The following is a 26,965-nucleotide window of genomic DNA, read 5'->3' as shown; positions in this document are numbered from 1 at the left end:
CCAGTGGAAATTTCCAGTAAGTTCAGACTCCTCTTCATCACCCCCTCAAGCACCAGTGCCCCTCTGCTGGCCTGCTCCTAACTTCTTCCAGATATCTGAGGACATCTCTAAGGCTCTTCAGTGGACACTGAACTACTTGGACAAAGGAGCCCAGCAAACAGCCCAGGCTCTGGGCTCGATCGGCAGTCTGGGCTCTGAGGCAGTGTTTTTTAAACAACTAATCTATCTGCTTCTAAAATATCTCACAGCCTAAAGGTGTTTAGCCAGGTCAGCCTGCGGGTCAGCCTCAGGAGCTAGGCAAAGAATCAGACTGCTAAGAGAAGAAGCCAAGAAAAAATAAGCAAAGGAAATTTACAGAAAACCAACTTAGGGTCCTAACTCTGCATGTTATTTCAGTTGGAAATGAGCCAAGAAAGGGATCCAAACCTCAATCCTAGAAACCAGTTTCACCTATTTTTTTGAGCAAGCAGAACACTCAGATCTATTCCCCTACAGGGTTAGTCCTGTAGGGTTCCAGAAGACAGAAGTCATAGCAGAGCAACAGCAGTTCCTGATCTGTTTGCTCACATCAGCCTGGCAGGAGAGTGACAGCAAATTCCTTACCTTCCTTCCTTCCTTCCTTCCTTCCTTCCTTCCTTCCTTCCTTCCTTCCTTCCTTCCTTCCTTCCTTCCTTCCTTCCTTCCTTCCTTCCTTCCTTCCTTAAAGCAGCTCTTCCCTCTGCATTTTAAGGGAGATCAGACAAAAGAACAGAAGTGCTCTGTCTTTGCTCACTGGATTGGTGAGGAGATACCTACTGGGCTCTGGCAGCAGTCTGGTTCCTCTGCCAAAGACAAACCTGCCGGCGTTGCCTAAATACATCACAGTGAAAAGCTCCCTTACAAAATCCCCCCCTGCTGCTCTGCACACTTCGGGTCCCACGGCAGGGGACTCCACTCAGTGTGCAGAATGCCTGTTTGATAGCCCCTCAAGGCTGGGGTTGTCTTCTGGGTTATCTTCTCTCTGTCTCCTGGCTGCTTTCATGTCAATACTTTTTACAGGTCGAGAAAGATGAAGTGCTCTGACCATGAGAGGCTTTGGCATAGCCAGGAGGAAACTAAAAACCCTTCTGCAGGAAACTTTCAGTTTACATTCATTTTCAAAGCTGTGCCTTGATTTGTAAAGGGAACCAGCTTGAGAAATGAGACCATTCTGTAGCCTGGGGAAAGGTTTGTGACAGCCCTTCTGGCACTGCATGCTGATTTTCACTGATGGACTTTTGCAAGGAGCCAGATCCTTACTTCCTGTGTGTGAGTAGGAACTGTCACTGGAGTCACTGTGAGGAGGACTCCTCTCCCCTAGCAGCCTCTCTCCACAGGCTGTTGCTATCAGGTCTTGTTACTGCCTCTACACTCACTGTTCCAGCCACACTTTCGGCCCTAGAAGCAGTAGATACTCAGCATCATGATTCATAGATTCACAGAACGGTTTGGGTAGGAAGGGACCTTAAGGAGCCTCTAGTTCCAAACCCCCTGCCATGGGCAGGGACACCTCCCACCAGCCCAGGCTGCTCAAGGCCACATCCAACCTGTCTTTGACCTCCAGGGAGGAGGCATCCCACAACCTCCCTGGGCAGCCTGTGCCAGTGTCTCATCATCCTCACTCTAAAGAATTTGTTCCTAACCTCCAGTCTAAATCTCCACTCCTCAAGCTTCAATCCATTCCCTCTCAACCTATCACTACAAGTCCTTGTAAACTTCACAAGCTTCCTTGCAAAGATTGCTGTCAATTCCAGCCATCAGATTCTCCAGCACTTCTCAAGACTCTTGTTCAGATCGTGCCCTTACTTAGTTCAAAGCTGAGTCTTGTTCCTTTCCCAAACTGCAGCTTATAACCAGTTCCTGAACTCACACATCACTCAGTTCCTTTGCAAAGCCCCTTCCTGTTCCTCAGCTGAGCAGGCACAACCATCTCTGATGATTTCTGGAAAGGAATGAACCAAGATGATCCTATCCCAGAATTACTCAGCCCAGCAGAGAAAATGCAGGTGTCTTTGAAATCTCATCTGAGCATCTCTGTTGTGTGAGCTCCCTGGACAGAGAACATTTCTGCACTCTAACTGCAAGCCTTTGGCCAGCAGGGGTTTAACAGCTCCCCTGCCATCACTGATTGCCAGAGGCGAACATGACCCTGCCAGAAACTTTAGGAGCCAGCAGGAAGCTGTCCTAGTGTGCTGATGACTATCCACAGATATTTACTTTTTTGATTAGTTTTGCTAAACCAAATCTTATCACAAGTGGCACTGGCTAATACCTTAGTGGCCACGCTAGCATCTAGCAGTGAAAGGAAACAATTTTAGCATTTCACTGTTTTTTCCAGGTAAGATATTTCAGGTGAAGCATGATACAAAAATAGGAGAGCATTTATGAGAAGAGACCAAGAGACCTGGGGCCGTTTAGATAAAGAAGAGAAAGCTGAGAAGGAGACCTTAGCAATGTCTACAAACACCTGAAGGGTCAGGACGATGGAGCCAGGCTCTTGAGAGAGTCCAGCACAGAGCCACAAAGATGATGAAGGGAACATAACATCTGTCTTAGGAGGAGAGCCTGAGGGAGCTGGGGTTTGGAGCTTGGAGAGGAAGAGACTGAGAGGTGACCTCATCAGAGTTTATAAATGTGCAGGTGAGTGCCAGCAGGCTGGAGCCAGGCTCTGCTGGGGGATGCCTGACGGCAGGACGAGGGCCATGGTGGAAGCTGAGGCATAGGAAGTTTCATGTCAACATGAGGAGGAATTTTTTCCCTGTGAGGGTGATAGAGCCCTGGCACAGGCTGCCCAGGGGGGTTGTGGAGTCTTCCTCTCTGGAGATATTCAAACCCTGCCTGGATGCATTCCTGTGTGATCTGGTATAGGTGATCCTGCCCTGGCAGGGGTTTTGGACTGGATGAGCTTTGGAGGTCTCTTCCAGCCCCTGACATTCTGTGATTCTTCTCAGTGTCACCCAGATGTAACTGAATCATAGTAACTTTTTACTGTGAGGCAGCTGTAGCCCTGAAGCAGGCTGCCCAGAGAGGCTGTGGAGCCTCCTTCTCTGGAGACTTTCAAAACCCACCTGCATGTGTTCCTGTGTGACTTGCCCTGAGTGATCCTGTTTTGCAGGGGGAGTTGGACTTGGTGATCTCTGAGGGTTCCTTCCAACCCCTCCCATTCCATGATCAAGCACTGCAACATTTCCTTCCAACCATTATTGTGCCAAGATATTAATTTTAAAATAATACACCAGACTTATCTGAACCATTTCACACTACTGCCCCTGTGGCACAGGACGTGTAGGAAGGCCATGGGGCTAGCACAAGAAAAATCAATATGGAAAGGTCATATGGATACTCACCAGAACAGGGACAAGGTTTCCTACACCTTCAAACTGACTAAATGATAACAAATAAAGCTCATGGGAGTGTAGTTAGTAAAACTGGTTTGATATTATGGGAGGTCAGTCTTGGAAACAGGAGTTAGGCTGCCAGGTTTTGTAGCTGAGGCTCTTCATTTCTCACTTAGTTGGAGTTACAACAACCTTGTTCCTTGTCCAAATGTAGGCTTCCCAACGGTTCCTGTACTGTCACAGCCAGCAAGTGCTTTACAAAAACGGCACAGAGACACTCAGCTGCTTTCTCAACCCCTCCTCTCCTGGAAGGGAAGTTACCTAAAGGGAGTGCTCGGTGGTGATGCCCACAGGCTCCAGGAGACTCGAGGCTTAACTGAAGACACCACCCTCAGCCTGGTACATTTAACTCTGTGCATCCCTTTCGTTCCTTTCCCCAGGGAGTGATTATCCCTCCATCTGATCTAAACCTCTGCTCTCCACCACGAAAACCTTTATCAGGCCATTCTTCACTAGGAAAAATGATACCTGGTTTTACCATCGATTTATGTCTCTTCCTGAGGGTGAATTACCACTTGCAAGCAGAACTCAGACCCAGGGTGTATGCAGTAGCACAGGCTTTAATTACCTTAGTTTCTAGTGGTACCTCATTTGCTGGCAAACAAACACGATCAGCTCTGGCTTAAAATCCAGCTGTAGTTGTCCCAGTGAACATGCTGCCAGAACATGCTGCAGCACATTGCTCCTGCTCCTAAGGACTCAGTCAGATCCAACCACACAGGCAGCAGTAGTACTGAGATGAAATCGCTTTTTGTAAGTCTTCTGCAAGTGAAGTCGTTTAAGTTCTTAACTGCTCCTATTAAAGAGCTGATTGTCTGCCTGGGAACAAACATCTGTGCTATTTTCTGAACGCGGGATGAGCTGGTCGCCACATCAATAAGAGAAAGCACTACTGGAAGCTAAAGACACTCATCAACAGATTCCAGTGATCAGGAGCCTCAGGCAAGGACATTGACAGATTCTTCACAGCCTTTGACATTCTAATGCCTTTACAACCGCAGTTACATGTAAACTAAAAGGCAAAGTGCTGAAATATTCCAAGGTAAGTACTCACTTGTGGTGCATCATCTCCATTCTGGAAACTGAGAATAAAGCATTGATGCAAATGATCAGTTGCTGTGAGGAGAGGCTGCTGGCACACATCTGTGCATGCAGTCCTCAGAAAGCCAGGCACTTGCTTCCCAAAGCCTTTCATATTTCCTCTAGGCTTCCATGGGTTACTTTTAGGTGCACTCCTCTGCCACATGTAAGCTCCTGATTGCCAGCACCAAAGCTGCACCAGAGCAGAGCTTTGCAAGGTGCTGGTAATGGAAGGTTTTGATCCCTGACACTTTCTCACTACTTATTAAACAGTATTTCAGCTTCTGATTGTGAAACTAATAAAAACCTTCACTTAAGAAATTGGCTCTGTGGATACCCGTTCAAAGACATGCTCCATGTCTTGAGACACACCAGAAACAGGCCTTAGACATGTGAGTGACCTAAACTCAGCACAGAAGTCCTGATGTCCCTGAGTGATCAGTAGAAAAGTGCAGCAATTTTCCAACCACAGTTCTCATCTTGGAGATATTAACTCTAAAAGAAAAAAAAACCTCAAAACCTTCTGATGAAGATAGAACAAAAGCACCTTGGCCTACAGATTTGACCTTGAATTCTTTGTCTTAAAGAGAGCAAACCTGTACTCATGAGCCTGACATTTTCAAGATGAACACTCAATTGTTCTTTCCCTGAAATCTGACATCCACTGACCGTGGGAGCACAGGCAGTGGCAACTGGGAAGTTTTTTATCAAGGGAAAAATTATCTCTAGATTCCTGAATGCCAAACTTCCTCATAGCAGCACCAAACTCAACTTTTGAGATGCTAATTTTAGCACTTACTTGAATGAGCTCGAAGCCTCACCAGCCTTCCAAAAGTCAGCTTCTCATAGACACCCTTGGAGACTCACTGTGGCAAAGACCTTTACCAGAAGTGCTGGCAGCAGCTTTAGCCTCAAAGGAAGGGGTTAACTTTGATGTGCAGACACAGAGCTCCAGATGTGCTCTTCTCAGGCTGCCTAGATTGAAACCCCGGTGAAAGTGCTCATCACTACTAGCTTCCAAGCATCCCACTGCTATGGTATTCCACCAAACCCAGCTCATTCCACCAAGCCCAGCTCATATTGTCACAGAGCAGATTGTAATTGTATCCTTTTATGATAATAGCAAATGTAGAAGTCAAATAAGTCACTGCAACCATGAAGCTGGAAAAGAAAAAGCAAGTGGAAGTTTTCCTCCAGCACTTCCTCCATCCACCTTGGTGCTTATCCCAGCTTACACCAGCCTGCATCATTGAAGAACCTCACATCAGAGCTGCCTGATCTCCTCATCCAGTGGAGCATCTCTTCCAGAAAGGAGAGAAGATCACACACAGCCACACAACACAGAATGGCTGAGCTTGGAAGGGACCTGTGCAAGTCACCATGCCCAATCAGAGATATTGTCCTAGAGCTGGTTGTGCAGGAACCTGTCCAGGGAGCTTTACAGTATCTCTGAGCATGGAGACTCCACATCTTCTCTGGGCAGCCTTTGTGCTTGGTTTTGGCAAGAAGTGTTCCTTGATGCTCAGATAGAATCACAGAATCACAGAATGTCTTAGATTGGAAAAGACCTTCAAGGTCATGGAGTCCAATCATTAGTTTCCCACTGACAAGTTGTCACAGAGGGGGATTCTGCCACCTATGCTGATTGTGGCGGAGGGGAGGAATTAATTGGTGCAAGATAATATTCTATAAAAATAAATATTTATTAACTTCAATATTCTGAACTCTCCACCCCCAACCACTGTATTTAATATTAAAAGGATCTACATGGTCATGAAAGACATTCTAGGATTAATACCACGCCAGAACTTATTAATAACTAGCAAACAGTTCAAACTATAAACAGAGAGAGGAGTTTTTCCCTGCAGCAAATACCACTTGGGGTCAATATGCTACTTGCCCAGCAGGTGGGCTGAAAGCTCTTTCTGTTCTATGGCAGGAGGCAATAGAAATTACAGAGGCATTAAAGCATTTACTTACAAATTCTTATTAATTATCAATCACCCTCTGGGTCTACGTCACAGCCTATGCAGTGTCCAAACTTCAGGAGAGTCTTTACCCATGGACTTTGAGACTGGAATCCTCCCAGCTTCGGGGAAAGGAGAATCTTCCCAGCTTCTGGGGAAATGACTGTCTCTGATCTTGCTCTCCTGGCAAAGGATGCAATCTCTGCCCTTGTCTCCTGGCTTCTCTTGAATGCTCTGTCCAAGGATTCTTGGCAGGACCTCAGGTGCAGAAGGAGTACGATGCTGTGCAGTGTCAGCATGATCTCATGCTGGCTAGCAGGCTGATCACATGCAGACAAGTTGGGTCTGCTTCCAGGTAACTCAGCGGCAGTGGCACTTACCAGGTAACAATAGGACAGCAGGCGTGCAATAGGGTGCCCGAGCTGCATGGGAGACTGAGCTCCATAGGTAAAGGCAGGCAATGCAGGATCTGGTCCTTATAACTCACCACTGTGGCTTGCAGGTGTGCACAGCTGGCTGGGAGACTATGGAGATTCTGTCTCCATAATAGCAGCAAAGCAAATAGGCAGGCAGGCATAAGCAAGAAGAAGTGCTGGTGAGTCTAAGCCTCATAATGAGATCGAGCAAGCAAGGGAGCCTGAGCAAGCGAGCGTGAGCCTGAATGTGAGCAACGCGGGGAAGCCCTAACACATTGTTTACCTGTGTGCCTCTATTTATCAAATGTGGGCTGAGATTAATGGCCCTTTGGACATTAGAATGACCAATCAGGTTGGCAGTCAGCCAAAGCTTACCATAATAGGCAAACCCCACAAGCCTGGACCTTCCAAATATGGGAATCACAAGGGCCTTACACTAGGCAGGCGCGAGCTGAGCGTGTCAGGGCTTATACAACATGTTTACACAATCAGGGCCCTGGGCAGGCACCAGGCCTATTGTGCCCCTTTGTGCTTGTTTATCCGTTTAATGTGTTTACCTCTGGTTCTGGGCAGAAAAACATGTCCAAGCAGGGTAACGCATAAATAAGCCTATTTTCGGGCCTTTGAGCCCTCCACAACACAAGTCCTTGACTAAACCAAATCCCTCAGCACAACATCTCAGCACTATGAATGGCTATGGTTGGAAAGGACCACCAGGATCATCCAGTCCAACCTTCATCCCAGCATCCTTCATCACCAGACCATATCCTCAAGTGCCACATCCACTCTTCTTTTGAACACCTCCAGGGATGGTGACTCCACCATCTCCCTGGGCAGCCTGTGCCAGTGTCTGACCACCCACTCAGGACAGAACTTCCTCCCAGTATCCAACCTAAACCTCACCTGATGCAACTTGAGGCCATTTCCTCTTGTCCTATCATTAGTAATTTGGGAGAAGAGACCTGCTCCAGCCTCACTGCAACCTCCTTCTAGGTAGTTGTAGAGAGCAATAAGGTCCCCTCTCAGCCTCTTCTCCAGACTAAACAACCCCGGTCTCCTCAGCTGCTCCTCATAGGTCATGTTTGCTAGACCTCTCCCCAGCCTCGTCACTCTTCTCTGCACCTGCTCCAGCACCTCAATGTCTCTCCTGACTTCCTGTGTTTCAGTTGTGTCCACTGCTTCTCATCCTCTCACTGGGCACCACTTGCATTTTGTAGCTTCTCATGGCATTCTCCAAAGTGCTCCAAGGCTGCTATTACAGTGCAGAGGAACCTGGGGGTATTGGTTGACAGTTGACTGAACATGAGTCAGCCCTGTGCCCAGGTGGCCAAGAAAGCCAATGGCATCCTGGCTTGGATTAGAAACAGGGTGGCCAGCAGGAACAGGGCCATCATTCACCTGTGCTCAGCACTGGAGAGGCCACACCTCGAGTGCTGTGTTCATGTCTGGGTCACTCACTACAAGAGGGACACACACTGAGGGGATGGAACATGTCTGAAGAGCAGCAAGGCTGGAGAAGGGCCTGGAGCACCTGAGCTGAGGAGGAGCTGAGGGAGCTGGGGATGTTCAGTCTGGAGATGAGGAGGCTGAGCGCAGAGCTCATGTCTCTCTACAGCTCCCTGTAGGGAGGTTGAAGTGAGGAGGGGGCAGCCTCTTTTTGGTGGCGAGCAACGGGACTAGAGGAAATGGTTCCAAGCTGCACCAGAGGAGGTTCAGACCAGATGGTCAGAAGTATTTCTTCACTGGAAGGGTTTCAAACTTTGGAGTGGCCTGCCCAGGGCAGTGGCAAATTCCCTGAGGGTGTTCAAGTGACCTGTAGACCTGGGACTCTGGGACATGGTTTAGTGTTGACCCTTCAGTGATGGGTTGAGGGTTGGACAGAATAGTCTTGGAGGTCTCTTCCAAACAGATACATTCTGTGATTCTGAAAGCACAAAGAACCATTTGTGCTTTCAGACACATCACCCTCTGAAAGATCCACTTTGCTTTGGCTACAGCAGCACAAGCAGTAGCTGAGAGCTTTAAGATCCTGAAACTGTGTCCCATCAGAAAAGTGCTGAGTGCTCCTCTCAACCAGGACAGATGACAAAGCTTTATTCAGCTCCACTTCATTTGTCCTTCTTGCCTGCTTACTCTTCTCTGACCACAGTTCGTCAGGAGTCAGCTCTCAGTCTGGTTCTGCCTAACTCACAAATAATTAATTCTGACAGGCAGACTCACTGCATGCCAGAGCACTGAGAGGAAATTTCTGTTCTTTGACTCTTCAGAGTTAAGTGTGAAGCTTCCAAGCAGACAGGATGTTACGGAGGGGGTTTCTCTATGTCTCCCTCATTAGGGGGAGGAGAGAAATTAATTTGAGGCAGTATTAATTTTATATAAAAAATATTTATTAAAATTGATATTTACAAACTCTTGCCACCCCCAATCACTGTGTAATAAAATATAGTTCTAGTGCAAGGTTATGAAAACAATTAGGATATGATATATATACAGGGATGTAGTTAATCACTGGAAATACCAACTTGTGCTAGTTAGAAGCAAGCTGGAATGTTTTGGTAAAATAACTAGATAACAGGCAGTGGAATGAAAACATGATGTCTCCTTCTCTCATAGTTACGCTGAGAACTCTGGGAAGAAGTAAACTTTCTCCATTTTTTTTTCTTCTGCCTTTGCCTTCAGACCTGGTCACATCTCATTAACCTTGCTCCCACTAACCTTGCTCCCTAACCTCTTGGCCGCACCTCTCTTCTTCCTGAGAACTGGGGTAAGGTTGAGAGGGCCGGGGGAGGTGTTGGGGTGGTTTGAAAGCCCCTCCTGGGGACTCAGGTTTCTGGGAGGGGAGTTGTGCTTTTGTATTGTTTATCCTTTGTATATTTCTGTATATAATTGTATATAACTGTATATATTGTAAATAGCTGCTTGTAAATTCTGCTAGCTGTAAATAAATTGTTTCATCTTATTCCCAGAGGCCATCTGAGTTAGCTGGGTCCCTACAAAGTGTGGGGGGGCGGGTAAGAGCCCAAACCATCACACAACTATAGACAGAGAGAGAGATTTCCCTCAGGCTTAATGCTGTTTGCCCAGCAGGGGATGAAAACTGTCTGCTCTAAGGCAGAGGCAACTTATATTACAGAGGAATCAAGCTTTACTTATAAGTGTTGCTCTTAATTATTAATCACCCTCCCGGGGTTGTGTCACAGCCTGTGCTCAGTGTCCAGAATTCCAGGGGCTGGAATCTTCCTGGCTTGAGAGGGAAACTAGGTGAAACCTCCTGGCTTGAGGGGGGATGATAAATCTTCCCAGTCTCTGGGGTAAACAGGTTTCCCTAACCTTCTCTCCTGGTGTGAGGTGGTCTCTGCCTCGATGCTTCTGCTTCTTCTGGATGCTGCGTGTCCAGGGATGATCAGCTGGCAGGATTCCAGGAACAGAAGGATGTTGTCTGTGCAGTTTCTGGCACAGTCCTTCTGCACAGCTAGCAGGCTGTGTGTGTGGGTTTGCAGACAATCTAGAAAGTCTGCTCTCCTGGTTCTTCTTACCAGGCTAAACCCAGGAGTCTGTGCTCCGTAGATAAAGCAAGATAGGTGGCCAGTATGCACGGCTGGCTCTAGGCTTAGGGGACTATCGGCTCCCCATATATGTATCAGGTGCAGCCTTGAATGTGCTCTGCTTCTAAGGTACGCAGACAGGTTAACTGCAAATTGAAATCAATGCACAAGGTCTGAGCCTCAGTGAGCATGCAGGTGAGGGCCAGACTCTGTGTCTAGGCCTTGTAAGCAAGTCAGGCAGCAGGACACTGCAATGTGGATCACAGAGCTGAGCTGCACTGCAGGCAGGGTCAGAGAGCTGAGTCTGAACAGATCTGATGAGAGCTGAGTCTAAACAGCTGAATCTGAACACTCTGAGCATGTGGTACACCTTTGCACCCCTCTTTATAGACTGTGGGACGAGATTCATGGTCCTTTGGCCATCCAACGTGACCAATCAGGTTGGCAGTAAGCCAAACTTTACCTTAATAGGCAGGAGCTGTTTGCCTGGACCCTCCCAAATATGGGGATCACATGGGCAGACCCCAGGGATACACGAGTTGTGTGTGTGTGTGTGTGTTACACGACCCTATTCACTACCAGATGTCCTGGCAGGAAAACTGTCCAGGCATGTAGAGGCATAGGGAGGCCTCTGTTTTTGGGCCTATGGCCCCTCCACCACACAGGGCTGTAAATTTCAAGCAAAGGCCATTTCCTGCACTCAATAATCTTCACCATTCATTGTGAATTTCTACTGAAAAACCATGGGTTTTGAATGTCTCCAGAGAAGGAGACTCCACAGCCTCTCTGGGCAGCCTGCTCCACGGCTCCAGCACTCTCACCATACAGAAGTGTATCCTTGTGTTGCAGTGGAACCTCCTGAGTTCCAGGTTGTACCTTCTGTTCCTTGTCCTGTCACTGACACCACAGCAAAGAGCCTGGTCCCATCATCCCAACCCCCATCCCTCAGGTATTTATTGATCAGATCCCCTCTCAGCCTTCTCTTCTCCAGATTAAACAGCCCCAAGGCTCTCAGTCTTTTCTTCATAGCAGAGATGTTCAAGTCTCCCAGTCATCTTCCTAGCTCTCCATTGGAATCCCTCCAGCAGGCCCCTGTCTCTCTTGAATTGGGGAGCCCAAAACTGGACTCAATATTCCAGGTGTGGTCTCACCAGGACAGATGAGAGGGGCAGGAGAACCTCCTTCGATCTGCTGGCCACACTTTTCTTAATACAGCCTAGGATACCATTGTCCCTCTCGGCCACAGGAGCACATTGCTGGCCCACGGAGACACTCCTGCTCGAGTTCAGAGGAGGCCACAAAGATGATCAGAGGGCTGGAGAGCCTCTCCTATGGGGACAGGCTGAGAGAATTTGGGCTATTTGGTGATCTTGGAGCTCTCTTCCAACCTGGTTGATTCTATGATATTCTGCCTGGAGAAGAGAAGGCTCTGTGGAGATGTTAGAGAAGCATTTCAATATCTGAAGGGGATTCGCAGGCAGGCTGGGGAGGGACTGTTCAGAAAGGCCTGTGGGGACAGAATCAGGGCAATGGTTTGAAACTGGAGCAGGGCAGAGTTAGGTTGAGCATCAGGAGGAAGTTCTGCACAATGAGGGTGGTGAAATACTGAACAGGTAGCCAGGGATGTGATTGAGGCCCCATCCCTGGCATTCAAAATCAGCCTTGATGTGCCCCTGGGCAGCCTGATCTAACAGGAGGTATCCATGCTGGCTGCAGCAGATGACCTCTGAGAATCCCTTCCAACCCAGTGCAATCTGTGAACCTGTGAATCTATGAATCTGTGGTGTGGTTTGGTCCTCTCACTGAAGAAACCACTTTGCAGAAAAGTTCACAGTTCAAAGCAGCAGAACTTCTCCAGAGGAGCACAGCTATTGAGTGCATCTCATCTCTAGCCTTCCTCGATGGAACATTCGCCCTACAATTTATCACCTTGGCACTTCATCCATCTTCTTATCAGCGACCTCACTGCCTGAAGTCAGAAAGTCTGTTTTACTTGCTCAGTGTTTCAGCCCCCCTCCTTTTTTAGCAAGGCATCCACATCTTTGGAAGACTCTTGCCTGCTTTAGACGTGACAGTTTTTCAAGGCACATATGTGTCCTTTCATCCTAGCAAGATGTCTCTCCTCTGGCTTAAGACACTGACCTCTGAGTTCCTTGAGTACCTTCCAGTTTAAAGCTTCCTAATGAATGTCAAGGGCAGAGCTGCAAATGTTTCCTGCACTCTGCTCCACCACTGCTGTTACAGATCACAACTCTGAAACTGGTTTAGTTTGTGGCTTCAAATAAAGATGCTGAAGACAGTAAACTTCTCCCTGTGAGGACAGGCTGAGGAATCTGAGTCTCTTCAGCCTGGGTCAGAGGAGCCTGAGGGCTGCCCTCACTCCCGTTGCTAAAGATGTGCAGGGCAGAGTCGAGAGGACTGAGCCAGGCTCTGCCTAGGGATGTCCAATGATAGGACAAGAGGCAGTGGGTGTAAGCTGGAGCAGAGGGGGTGCAACAGGAACAGGAGGAAAAACTGTTTCCCTGTGAGGGTGTCAGAGCCCTGTAACATGATGCCCAGAGAGGCTGTAGAGTCTCCTTCCCTGGAGACTTTCAAAACCCACCTGGATGTGTTTCTGTGTGGCCTAATCTAGGTGACTCTGCTCTGGCCAAGGAGTTGGTCTGGATGGTCTTCAGAGATTCCTTCCAACCCCTGACATTCTGTGATTCTCTGAGTCTCACTTCAGCTAAACATCTTCCACCTGTGTGTTTGTGGCACTGGACTCTAAAGCCTCTGGATCACAGCCCAAGGGTGTCCATCGGCCCCTGCTGGCAAGGCAAGAACACAAACGAAGAGCAAAAGAGTTCCTTATAGAACTCATGGAATACCAGGCTGGAAGGGACCTCAAGGATCACTCAGTCCAACCTTTCAGGATAAGAACATAGCTTAAAGGAGATGGCCTGGTCGGTATCATGTGCAGAGACCTGTCATGTTCCCTGGCTTTCTCCAAGCGGCTGTGAGAAATAAACACTTTGCCCAGCAGGTAGCAGGAGAGATCAAGGAAAGAAATTCAGGGTCCATTCATCTCCTCAGGCTGTCAGGAACTGTTCAGTGCTTTTGAGGAAACAGAACAGGCAGATCAGATGCTGCGGAACGCTGCAATGTCTTTGTTTTATTGTACCTTCAGTGCTGCAGAAGATAACAGAAGGATTCGGCTCTTTGCTGTTCTCTGCAGCGCGCAGTTGGTAAAAGCAGTCACAGAACATGATCACTGTGCCTATAAACATTGTGTGACCAGAACATGAAACGAAGCCTGGCTCACCATCTCAGTGACAGAGTCTAAGCTGAAGAGGATATCCTGATGGAATTTGATGTTACAAAACAATAATGGGATTTGGTTTTTTCCTCATTTCATGCATTTCAATTATCTTTACCAAGTTAAAAGTCCTGTGAGATTTGGGGGTTGCTTGGGTTGCTTTGAGAGCCTTTTGAGTACACTGATGCTCTTTGTTCCAAACGAAGCCCCTGCACAGGCAGACCTGGGCTAGGGAACTGCCTTGCATCCTGACTCACCTGAAAAGCAGCTCAGAGCCAACTTCCCTCCCCTCTGGCAAGAAAGTGCTAAACAAGCCCTAAGGCAGATGTGAGACCTCACCTGCAGCACTGCCTCCAGCTCTGGGGAACCCAGCACAAGAAGAACGTAGAACTTCTGGAGAGGGTCCAGAGGAGGCAACGAAGATGATCAGAGGGCTGGAGAACCTCCCCTGTCGGGACAGGCTGGGAGAGCTGTGGCTGTTCAGCCTGGAGAAGAGAAGGCTCTGAGGGGACCATAGAGTAGCCTTCCAGTACTTGAAGGGGCCTACAAGAAAGCCAGGAAGGGACTTTTTACAGGAACTTGAAATGATGGAGAATGGATTGAAGGTTGAGGAGGGGAGGTTTAGACTCAAGGTTAGGAAGAAATTCTTGACGGTGAAGGTGGTGAGACACTGGCACAGGCTGCTCAGGGAGGTTGTGGCTGTCCCCTCCCTGGAGGTGTTAAGCCCAGGCTGGATGAGGCTTTGACCTGCCTGGTCTAGTGGGAGGTGTCCCTGCCCATGGCAGGGGGTTGGACCTGGATGGTCTTTAAGGTGTCTTCCAACTCAAACCATTCTATGAATGAATCTATGTTGTACTGTGCACACAGCAGCCTAAAGGCTTGAGGCTGTCCCAGCCCTAGAGGATGTGGAGCACCACAGGAAAAAAGGGTCAGAAACAAGGTTTTCAGCAAGGGGAAGACTGAGCCTTCATAGAGCCATAGAATGGTTTGGGTTGGAAGGGACCTTTAAAAGTCATCTAGTCCAATCCCCCCTGCATTTAGCGGGGACATCTTCAACTCCAGCAGGCTGCTCAGAGCCCCATCCAACATGACCTCAAGTGTTGGACAGGTATGGGTCAGCTACTGCCTCTGCACAGCCTGCTCCAGTGTCTCGCCACTCTCAGTGTAAGATGCTTTGATGTCTGTGTGTCCATGGGGCTGAGCTGGGAAGGGGTTCCTCTGCTTTTCACATCCAGGTAGAATGTCTGTGTTGTAGCAATTTGCCAGGAGACACAAACCTCTGTGTGTCACATGGAGCTGGCTCAAGCACTTTCCCCTGGCAGCCTGTATCCAGAGATATTGACACTGGCCTTAGACTTGCTTCTCTCTGCGACGCTGTTATTGGCTCTGAGAAACCCAAGCCCCTAAAGGAGCAAGAAAGGACAAGATAACTTCATAGTTTTTTGTGTGCATTCCTCAGAATGTTTTTAATGTTCTCTGCCACAGGAGAGAGCTGTTCCCTCATGGGCTTGCTCAGCAAGAAGCAGACACAGGTGCTGGCACACTGACAGCCACCGAGGGGGACATAAGATCAACCTTTGATGTGCTGGAGGTGACTTTGATGAAAGTGCTTTCACAGACACAGATTGCATTGAGTTGGAAGAGACCCTCAAAGGCCATCTTGCCCAGCCCCCTGCAGTCAGCAGGGTCACCTGCAGCTAGAGCAGGCTGCCCAGGGCCACATCAAGGCTGGTCTTAAGTGTCTCCAGGGACTTGGGCCTCAACCACAGCCCTGGGCAGCCTGTTCCAGTGTCTTGCTACTCTCATTGTGCACAACTTCCTCCTCATGTCCTTTTATTCCAACAATGTCCAACCTAACTCTGCCTTTCTCCAGTTTCAAACCATTGCTCTCATCCTATCCCCACAGGCCCTTCTGAGTAGTTCCTTCCCAGCCTGCCTGTAGGTCCCCTTCAGATATTGAAACACAGCTCTAAAGTCTCCCCAGAGGCTTCTCTTCTTCAGGCTGAACAGCCTCATCTATCCCAGCTCTTATGTAATGGTTTGGGGGATACCTGCCCCCCCAACTCTTATGAAATCACCCAGACTGGACTCAGCTGAGCTGGAATTTTAAGGAATAAAGCTTTACATTCACAGCTCAGCACAATACACAAGCAGATAGTTACAATATCAAGAGCTATACACAGCAATATACAAGGTAGAGGCAACACAGAAACACAGCAGCCCTTCCAGAAACCAGAGTCCCCAGGAGGGGCTCCCAACCACCCTTCCACCACCTTTCCACCCCTCTGCCTTATCCTAGAATTTGCCCTATGTGCAAGGTGAGCTGCGAGGATCAGCCAGGGGGGTTAGGAAGCAGGATGATTAGTTATACAGAAGAGGAGAGGGAGACAGCACAGACACCAGCTGGGACAGAGGCTCATGGAGGTATCTGTGGTTTGTGTTCTTGTTTCTGTACATCTCAGCAAGCCTACGAGTGCAGCAGACATCGCCACTGTTTCCTTTTCACAGCCTGGAATCTAAGTTCTCTCATTAAAATATTCCAGCTAGCCTCAAACCAGCACACCTTAGCAAAGGTACTCCAACCCTCTGATCATTCTTGTGGCCCTCCTCTGGACCCTCTCCAGAAGGTCCATGTGTCTCTTGTATTGGGGGCTGCAGAGCTGGACACAGTACTCCAGGTGAGGTCTCACCAGGGCAGAGTAGAGGGGCAGAATCACCTCTCCCAAGCCCGTGGCCACATAAAAGATTTTATTTAAGTTCCCATGACTGGTGTTTTTTAAAAGGAGCCACAAAGCATTCCATGATATGACCTGCTGAGAAAGCTGGTTGGAAGTGGAATCTTTTGGCAGTCAAGTCTTAAAGCTTCTGGTCCACACAGCAGTTTCACCCTGAAAGCAGAAGAGTCTGCAAAAATGCATGGCATGCAGTGCCTGACTTGTGTCAGGCAGAGTGGTGAGTGAAGCTCCCGTGTCTGAACGACTGCAGGCATCAGCAGGCAGCAGAAATGCAGATGTTGCAGCCTTTGAGTCACAATGAGCTCAGTGCACTTCTCTGCATCTCCATCCTGCCTAGAGCCTGCATGCAACTGGCTGCTTAGAACCAGATGCAACTTGACAGAATCACAGAGTGGTAGGGGTTGGAAGGGACTTCCAGAGGTCACCCAGTCCACCCCCCCTGCAAAAGCAGCATCACCTAGGGCAGGTCACACAGGAATGCATCCAGATGGGTTTTGAAAGTCTGCAGAGCAGGAAACTCCACAACCTGCTCCAGGGCTCCAGCAGCTGCACTATAAGGAAGTGTCTCCTTGTGTTGAGGTGGAACATCCATTTTCCAGGCAGGTTGTGGATGTCCTCTCCCTGCAGGTATTCAAGGCTAGGCTTGAAGAGGCCCTGAGCAGCTGAGTCTAGCTGAGAGGTGTCCTTGCCTACGGCAGGGAAGTTGGAGGAGCTGATCTCTGAGGTGCCTTCCAACCTGAGCCATTCTAGGATTCTGTGCAGCACACTAAACACTTCAGCACAGGGCTGTACAACCATCTTACACCTGCAAGCAAACAGATGAATTTTACAGAAAGCTGCCACAGGACCTCACCTGACAGTCACAGAGATTGCCACTTTGTGTAAATAAAAGTGCTGCTGGTGAGATTGGGCCTTTAAGCTCTTTACCCCAAATGGGACTCTGCTGCAGAAGATACGGTAAGACTTGGAAATACTCAGAGAAATAGAAGCAATAAAACTTTGTGTAAGCAAAAAGCTGGAGGGACTTGGTCAGGTTGGAGAGGTGAGCCCAGGCAGCCTCAGGAAGTTCAACAAGGCCAGGTGCAAGGTCCAGCACCTGGGTCAGGGCAATCCCAAGTACAAATCCAGGCTGGGGAAGGAGTGGCTTGAAAGCAGCATTGAGGAGAAGGGTTTGGAGGTGTCAGCTGGTGCCAAAGTGCCCAGGAGCCAGCACTGGTGGCTGGCAGCCCAGACCCAGCTGTGTGCTGTCTGCAGCCAGAACAGGGAGAGCAGCAGCACAGGGAGGGGATTCTGCCCCTCTGCTCTGCTCAGACCTCACCTGCAGCACTGCCTCCAGCTCTGGGGAACTCAGCACAAGAAGAATGTAGAACTTCTGGAGAGAGTCCAAAGGAGGCAACAAAGATGATCAGAGGGCTGGAGAACCTCCCCTGTGGGGACAGGCTGGGAGAGCTGTGGCTGTTCAGCCTGGAGAAGAGAAGGCTCTGAGGGCACCATTGCAGTACTTGAAGGGGCCTACAAGAAATCCAGGAAGGGACTTTTCACAGGGGCTTGTAGTGACAGGATGAGGAAATGGATTGAAGGTTGAGGAGGGGAGGTTTAGACTGGAGGTTAGGAAGAAATTCCTGAGAGTGAGGAGACACTGGCACAGGTTGCCCAGGGAGGTTGTGGATGTCTTCTGCCTGGTGGTGTCCAACGCCAGGTTGGATGAGGCATTGAGCGACCTGTGCTGGTGGGAGGTGTCCCTGCCCATGGCAGGGGGTTGGGACTGGATGAGCTTTAAGCTGCCTTCCAACCCAAACGTTCTATGAATCTATGAATAGATGAGGCCAAGAAGTCTGAATGCTTCTGTCAGCTACAAAGGCACCTCACCTACTGCTCACATGAACTTCTCTCCCAGACGTTTCTGACTGTTCTCAGGCTCTGTAGGCTGAACTGCTGCATCAGCTGAGTTCCTGCTGGCTGCCTGCAACATCTGCCCTCGGCTCCTTCAAAACAGATTTCACTCACAAGCTGTGGTGTTCAGCTGCCTACAGCCTGCCTCACACCAACACTGCTGGAACTGTTTGAGGTTCAGTTCTCCTCCATCTCCCATTTGGAGGGATGGAAAGACAATTATTCACACCCTCCTGCCATTGGTGCTGTCACACTCATCTCATGTCCTGTGCTGCATTTTTGTTTTCTGTTACGTATCTCATGACTCATTCATCTCCTCTTTGACAGCCTTGGTGGTTGTGAGCACTTGCAGCTGCAAGGCAAGGCAAGCTGTTTTCTTCCTTACTGGACTGCACTGTTAGTGTCTCCTCTCCAAATAATTAAACTTCTATCCTAGGTTTGCTTCTTAGAATGCAAATGTTCTGCATATGGCACTGTGCAATTAAATGGTTGAGGGTAGAAAGGGCTTCTGGAGGTCTTTTTGTTTCTGCTGCTCTAGCCAGATTCCCTAGAGCTGAGGATGGTGTCCAGATGCCTTTAAATATGTCTCCAGGGACAGTTAAGCCTTTTCTTCTGCAACCAGTTCCATTCTTCTGTGTTCTTGAGCTGCATGCTCTGCATTGCCTTGAAATTCTAGACCTGCAACTGTAAAGTGAAAAGCTGCTGCTAGTGGGAGGAAGTCACAACGACAGAAAACAGGACAGAGGAGCCACAGGCACATTGCTAATCCAAACTAAAAGGACCTCAACAGGTCCTGATAGGGGATATGATTCCCTTAAAAACTCCAGCACAATGAGCCTAGCAGCCTGAGAGCTGGAAACAGGTCATCTGTCTGCACATGGATCTGCTGCCTCCAGCTGTATCCTGTGGTTTAATATGGTGTTACCTTTTCCATCAGCCTCCCTTCTCTTGGCATCAGATACCTTGGTGCCAAAATCTCTCACTGGGTACAGATACCTCTCAGGAGCCACTTTTTTTGCCGTCGTGTCTCAGAAGCACTGTTTTGGCCAGCAGTGACAGAGCTCTTACCGCACACACTGACTTGAAATGAAATCTGATGGGAGCCTCCGGCCTGGCCACCAGGGCAGCTCACCCCAGTGAGCTAATTCTGCTCCCTGTGGGTGAGTGACAGCAGGCTGGTGGATGAGTGTTCCCTGCTTCTACCTGTAGAGTCTCCAAGACTGCCTCAGTTTAGAGCAAGACCAATTGATCTTTTACCTCTTCCAGAAGGGGTGAAGGGAAAAGGCTTCCCAGGCAGGATTGGAAAGTTGAAACAGAAATGCTGTGGCAGCTACACACAGCACAGAAGTGTATAAAATACACACAGAAGCCCACTGAGCCAAAGCTTTCACAAACCTCTGGTACACCAGGCCAACAAGCCCAGGCCACCGCTCCCCAACACCTCTCTACCGCCCAATACTAAACCATTGTGACGCAGCTGAAAATTCAGCTTGGCAGCTCCAGGCCCTAATTAAGCTGCTCCAGAGCTAATTGGCATCACTGCCAAGGCTGGCCAGGCCTTACTCCTCTGCAGGAGATAAGAGCCTGCATGTACTCCCAGGAGCAGAGAGGGAGAGAGAAGGGAGGAAAACTGACTGCAGGCAGTTTTATAGGGAAATATATGTATGGGAAATGAAATGCACATTTCCAGTCCACTTCCTGGACACTTGGGCCTCTGGAAGTCTTCAGCATTGTGGTTCTTAAAGGCACCTAGCCTCAAACTACCACAAAGACACTAATTTATCCTTTTTTTGACTGAGATTTAGACAACAGAGATTTCAGTGACTGACCTTTGAGGAGTTAGCATTGTTCCCAGACTGAGCAGTTTCTCAGAGGTGCACAGAGAGGTCTGGAAAACCTGACCATGGAGTTATCTATCAGTCAGGTTGTAAATCTCTTCATGGCCATGAGGGCTCTGCTGTCCTACGCCAGTGTGGAGGAAAACGTGATGTTTTTTCCCACTTGTTGATACTAGGGAGAGGCCAATGAGAAGCAGTATCTGGTGGTTTGATGAGTATAACCTCCACAGCAACCTGGTGATCAGTCAGAGGGACCCCAACACACACATCTCCCAACTCGTCTTTCACAGGCAGGATGCTGTGGTCAGCACTTCTGACTAAGTTCCACCGTGCAGGATTAACTCTCTCTTGTTTTGAAAAACAACTTCACCACATCCTGCAGACGAGCGCAGGTTATTCACATACTGAGTTACCGCCGGCCTCAAGCCAGCTCTGCACTGCATGCAGTGTTTGCTTAAGCTTTGTCAAGTTGGCCCTTCAGGGCCTGCAGATGCCTAGAGGAAGACCCTCAGGCTTTGCAGAAGATAACTATTTGCATGGCAAACCCAAGCCAGTAAAGTGCTTGTTCAGTGCATTCCACCAGCAGAATGCAAATGTAGGTGGGCAGGGGCAGGAGGAATAGCTGCTATTTTCACTGCCATTTTCACCTTGATTGTCTGATGACAGCCTGATCCTTTTGGTCTTGTGCTCCACACTTCTCCCCAGTCTTTCACACAAGACTGAAACTGGGAGCACTCAACCTGGGAGCATCATTTCTGTGTCTCTGTGCAAATCAAGCAATGTCATTTCCCTGAGTAGTCCTTGGCTGTGCCTGAGTACTCATGTTTTCTTCCACAAATTTTCTTTCCTCGTGCTCATGCGAAGCTGTGCTCTAACTGATTTTCCCTTAGCCATGTGCCTCTTTTTGCTATGATGCAAATTATCTTGCTTGAGGTCTCTACAAAGTGACTCCAAAGACCTGCCCTCGTTCAAACCCCCAAAGTCTACATTTTATGGTCCTGTTGGAGCTTTTCAATGTGTCAAAGAGAAACTCCACTTCCCCATACAAATCCTAGAAAGACAAATTCAGCCAGCAGGTTATCCACATCAGATTTTTGGCCTCGCTGCTCACTAGGTCGGTTGAATTTCAGCAATCTTCATCCTAAATTTAGGAGAAAAACCACAGAACAAACCACAGCATTTTTGCTTAGTAAAGCTTTATTTTGGCCATTGCTACAGTACGCTAAAAAGCACTGTGCAGAAGAAATGCAGGTTTACTAAAGAAATGCTCCTATGAGTGGATATTACCTAGCTGAAGTGAACAGAATCACTGCAGATCCAGCAGAAGTGCACTAGAAAACCATTGCTAATAAAGCTATTTAAACACCACTAGAGCTATAAGTGGCATCTCCTGTGTGTGGATTGTGGCAGTGGCACGGCAGTTCTACAGACAGCGACGCAGCCTGCCTGTGAAAGGGGTTTCGGAGGTCATAGGGCTATAGAGGGATGGATTTTTCAAAAGTACTTGAGCAGGTTAGATGCTTCTATGCCAAGGCTGGGAGAGTGGGGAGATCAATTCCTCCTTGGCAGGAGGGTGTGGAAGAATACACCATCCCCATTTCACAGAGAGGGAGAAATAGCAAAAGCAGTTACAGCTCTTACACTACATGAACCAGCTAGGCAGGATTTAACAGCGAGAAGGGGCCGTGCCATGTTCTGGATGGTTGCTGTCAGCAGACCTGACTCTGGCTCTTCAACCTGTTGTGCTGCTGGCATAGGTTCACTCCTGCTGTCCCTCAGATTACTGTTGACTTGCTTCTGTCCTGTCTGGAAAAGTAAAGTGTCTTTTAAACTGCATCTTATGCAATCAATCCTGCATATTGCCTGATGGCTGTCCAACCAAGTCAGGTACACTCACAAAACTTAGGCTGAACTATCTCCTGTACCTCTTTGGGTATCTTAATTTAAAATTCCCACTCCCCTCCTCTCTGTCCTCCCACTAGTTCACACATTTGTGTTTTGGGAGCCTTGCTTTTGACTCCTTATTTGTCTTGATTTTCCTCCAGGCTTTGTGCTCTGGCACTTGAAGCAGTCAATGAGGTGTCCCTCAGGCACCTCTGGTAATACCTGAAGTGCTCTGGCAAGACAAGATCACGGTAAAAAAAGAAACCCAACAGCTGGGAACCAGGCACAAAGAGCTGAGCTGTAGATACATAAAGGAGGCAGAGTGGGGAGGGCTTTAAGTGGTTTTGAGGGGTTGTTTGCTGGTTTTGGCCTCATCGCTTTTTCCCCAGAAGCCTTCAAGTTACTTAAACAACAAAGGAGCAGATGAGCAGGTGTCATTGCTTGTGGAGTTAGCGAAGTCCACAAAGACAGGCAGCCAGCCCTGGTGTGTGCTTCCAGTATTGCTACAGACCAAGCAATGTGCTTCCTTACCTCAGAAAAGAAACAGCTTGATACTCATGAGCATATTGAAGGCAATGGTTTTTGCCAGCAGGACTCTCAAACCCAACACAGCCATGGACAGCATGTTCACCTTCTGCACTCTGCTATCTGCTTGGTGAGAGAGAAAACATGGGAGAGATCATGGCCTAGTGTTGGATGTTTTGACACTGGCAGGAAATAGTTTCAGGGAAAGAAACAGCAGCAAGAGAAGAGATGCTGCTGGAACACAGCAGGGAGGGGGATGTCTGGAGTGGATTTTGCTTCCTGCTGCTTGTTTGTTGCTAAGCCTTGAAAAAGCAGGGTGTAGTTGATGAAAAGTTGTTCCTCTACCCCTCAGAGAATGCATTTCCAGGCATCTATGTCCAGTGTAGTAATCTAACTTCACAACCTCTTTGGGTAGCTCACCTTTTGTAGAGATGTCTGTTGTGTTGCAATCCTTCCCTGTTACTGGCTCTGCAATTTCCCCTGATGCTGTTTTTTCATCTTCCTTTTCTGTAGGTTGATAAAGAAAAACCCTCATACACTATGTCTGCATTCAAAAGGATTAAACCAAATGTTTATGTGAGACTTCCCCCATGTGGGCACAGCACATTCCAAGGCTCCCATGATCAGTCACTACCTTGAGCACTAAATTGAGGAGAAATTTCCCCGTGCAATTGCAGGAAAGAATTCCTGAGATGATTTGCTTTTAGCGTTTGAATGAGCTTCACAATGACAAAACCAATTCCCCGAAATATGAGAAGTGGTTTAGGAAGGGACCAAAGCCACAGCAGCCCTTTGACTTGTTGCTTTTTGAGGCTGTGCTCCAGAGTTTTGTTGCTGCCTTGGGGCAAAGTTTTAGTCAAAGTACATTTTAAGAGACTGTGTCTCGTTTGCCCCCCAAAAAGAGTAACTCTGGGTTGTTAAACTGTTAGGGACATTCATTTTAGGTCTTTCAAGAATCTTTCAGCTTTACTTGCTTAAGTATCAGACATCTTAGAATCATAGAAACCTTTAGCTTGGAAAAGGCCTTCAGGGTCACTGAGTCCTACCAACCATCCCAGCACTGCCCTTCCCGTTCCTGCTGGTTTCCCAGGGCAATGCTCACTAGCAGGAGGATCAGCAATTGCTAAGGGACACAGACCCCAGAGGCAAGTTGCAGCTGTAGCATGAAACTGTACCTGTTGTGCTTGCTGTAAGAGTGATGCTATCAAATTTAGCTGTGCAGTTCACCTCTGTGTCTCCTGTCACATCGACCACTTTGACAGCACTGTACAAGCCCTCTGAAGTCAGAAGGGGTGGACTCTGTTCATACACCACTTCACTGAGTGACATCTCCAAGCTGATGCTCTTTGTATTGGACTTCCTTGCCAAACAAGCTGCCTTCCCAGAGCTGCCACCTTCTCCCAGATTCTTTGATTTCATCACAATGACTTCTGGGGTAGAATTTTTTTGATTGTCTGTAAAAGAAGGGCATGATTCACATTAGCACAAGCCCACCTGGGTGCCTCATCACCAAAAGTTCACATATAGTCCAGCAGTGACTACCTCACAGCACTGCCAACGGCTACCTGCCCTTTTCTCATTATTTCTCACTGCTGCTTCCAAAAGATCAAATCAAAGACAGGAAGTGTATGAGAGCAGCTTTTTCATAGGAGCTTCAATTCCATAGGATTCCAAGCTTCCTTCTGCCAGAAGCTCATGCCTGTGGATCTTGATTCTTTGTAAGTGTGGGGCCTGCAAATGACAGCTTATAGCACCTCACCCAAAATCTAATTATTCTGCTTTCTCAACTACTTAATACCTAAAAATAAAGCTTCTAGCAAGCTCTTTCATATATATTCATGAGATGTGAAGGAATAATTGGTTTTCCTTTACTCTCCCTCCCCTCTCCCTTCTGATGTGGCTCAAAGGTTTAAGTAAAGCAAGAGTGGCAGGGCAAAGAGAAGTTTGTTGCTTCACTGTTACTCCAATGAATGCCACTACTTACAGACATGAAGCACTGCTGCTGGGGGGGGGTTGTTCAAGGTTGATCCTTTCAATAACAAATGCTCAGGTGCAAGAAGGAATTTTGCCTCCAAGAAAGGACAGTAGGAGAGAAGAAATCAGAAATCTGCAATTTGCTTCACAGCACTGCAGAATGACAGAATGCAGGGGCTGGAAGGGACCTCCAGAGATCATCCAGTCCAACCCCCTGCCAAAGCAGGATCACCTGGGGCAGGTGACAGAGGAATGCATACAGGTGGGTTATATGTAGAAAGTCTAAATTGTAACCAGGGACTTTAAAGCATGTAAGAATGGCTGCCGGAATTTTAGGAGAAAAAAAAAGGGGGGAGAAAAAAAAGTGACAGTCCAAGCAATAAGAACTCAGGAAAGGCTGATGCATAAAGAACACTTACTTGGCTCCACGGTCAGCTGAGTCCCCTTCCCAAAGACAAGAGCAGCAGTCACACACAATTAAAACTCGCAGTCACAAAAGGCTCGTTGTGCTGTCTCCCTACTCGCATTTCCTTTGCAGGTGTTGTAACATGTCAGAGCCTTTTAGTCCTCCACTTTCCTCATTAGTCGAGAAGATCTTTAAAGGCTTTTCTTGGTTTGATTTCTGAACAGCTTGCTTGCAAGTTTTACCAGCAAGCTGCTTCTGTGGCATAGTTCTCTAGGTAGGACCTTCAGCAAGAGCAAATATGCGCAGTGCAATTGCAATTAATAAAGCAGAATTCTTTCTTTATCAGACCTCAGAAGGCTCAACTGAGCCCTGCTGGGTTTCATTGCCTGAAAGTAGGGCCATGGATTCCTACCCTTGCTTGTTTTTGGCAGAGATATTTGTGTTATGTTCTGGCAGTAGCATTTCTTGGCACAAGAAGTTGTATTTCTTTTTCTTGTTAGTCTTTTTCTTATTAGTCTCCCCATGACTTACACAGTCATAGCTACATATTCCATCATGTTATGGGCCTTAATATTCTTAAGGAAACTTTATCTAGAATAAAGTCAAAACCAAACCTTTATCTGTCCTTAACCCTCAAGAGACTATGGCTTGATTATCCTACAGTGCCTACTGGTGCATGGGGTATTATGCCATTATGGTTTTCAGGACTCTCAAAAGGCTTGAGTGTTAAGGTGTATCTGTTCTTAGCATCTTAACTTGCATATTAACATCTCCCAAAGAAATCCAGCTTTAACAGCAGAGGGATCAGGTTGCTCAAACTCAGGAAATTCTGGCTTCAGCTTATTATTTCAATGGACACTGAAGGCTTTGGATGTCCTTACTATGAATCATAATCCTCAAGTCTTTGTGCAAGCTTTGAAAATGTCATCCTGTCCCTAGCCAGAAAAAGAGAAACGGCCTGGAAACTTCAGTCACGAGGTTTCATGAGGTCAGAAAGGATAAACAGGCAGGAAAAACAAAGAATGATTCAAAGTGTTTCAGGAGGAGAAGAAAAGGCTAACTAATGTCGTTGGTGAAACTGAATTGTTCTCTGACTCAGGTTGTGGAGAACTCAATGCAGATGTTTTGGAAATTGGAACAAGGTACTGCACATTTTTCCTTAAAGCAAGGATGCCTTCTGGAGCAAATGAGCCACAAGCTGCCTGCAGCTGGGCAGAAACCTCTTGTCAGCTGAAGAACCAACACTGAACTGCTCTCAAAAGGACACAGCACAGGCCCCTTTATGTGACAGCCAAGAGTCAGATCAGCATTCTGGAAAGGTCTGACATGGCAATGCCTTTGATCTGGCGATGCCAGCTCTTGGACTAGGTTTCATTGCTGTTTTCTCTTGTCAAATATTTTAAACTTTTTTTTTTTTTTTTTTTTTTTTTAAATAAACAGCAGCTTCAAAACGGTTTCTTGTGGTCCTGCATTTGTAACTTCACATTCCCTCTTCCCGTTAGAATCAAAGTTAAACAGTTCCAAACCAGACATTTATTCCAACTCAAGATATCCTACAGACCTGAACTCTTAAGGCCCCCACCCTTCTGAAATGAGACCAGGATGTTTTAGGTATCTAAAACTATATGGGGCATTTTTGCAGCACTTTACGCACATGCAGACATCTGAAAGCTCTGTAGCAAGCCTGAAAATATGCACTTGGACACTTGGGATAACAAAGATCACTTTGACAAACAGAATAGCTTGGAATGACCTCCACATTTTTCATACATCACAAAATTTCACATAAAGATAGGGAGAACTTCAGTTTGTTATACTCCCTCCTCAAGCTTGTACATTGGTAGCCAACTTCCTTTCACTCTCAGTGGTCCTGGATATGAGGCAGTTGTGAAAATTTAAACCTTTATATAACCTCATTCCTCTGTCTCCATGCCACTGGAACTACATATCTGGTGACAGTATGAGTGTGGTACCAGGGTCAAGAACTAAGT

The 26,965-nt window shown here is 47.7% G+C and overlaps 2 protein-coding genes across 2 annotated transcripts in view; both read right to left on the bottom strand.

The window, feature by feature from the left end:
• LOC135191668 (M1-specific T cell receptor alpha chain-like) overlaps positions 1 to 26,965 on the bottom strand; it is a 223,863-nt gene that overhangs the window by 30,725 nt on the left and 166,173 nt on the right. The gene's annotated exons all lie outside the window — the stretch shown is intronic.
• Positions 21,365 to 26,965, bottom strand: part of LOC135191665 (T cell receptor alpha chain MC.7.G5-like) — a 124,518-nt gene continuing 118,917 nt past the window's right edge. The window contains exons 5-8 of the mRNA XM_064174175.1: positions 23,770 to 24,048; positions 23,015 to 23,101; positions 22,601 to 22,717; positions 21,365 to 21,991 (exon numbers count right to left, since the gene is read on the bottom strand). Of these exons, the coding sequence (XP_064030245.1) occupies positions 22,602 to 22,717; positions 23,015 to 23,101; positions 23,770 to 24,048 (482 nt within the window). The 3' untranslated portion in view covers positions 21,365 to 21,991; position 22,601. The remainder of the gene's footprint in view (positions 21,992 to 22,600; positions 22,718 to 23,014; positions 23,102 to 23,769; positions 24,049 to 26,965) is intronic.

This window comes from Pogoniulus pusillus, chromosome 40 (assembly GCF_015220805.1).
Source record: "Pogoniulus pusillus isolate bPogPus1 chromosome 40, bPogPus1.pri, whole genome shotgun sequence".
Lineage (NCBI taxonomy): Eukaryota > Metazoa > Chordata > Aves > Piciformes > Lybiidae > Pogoniulus > Pogoniulus pusillus.
Note: the sequence above shows the minus strand (reverse complement) of the source record. Positions and strands in the feature narration are given on the sequence as shown.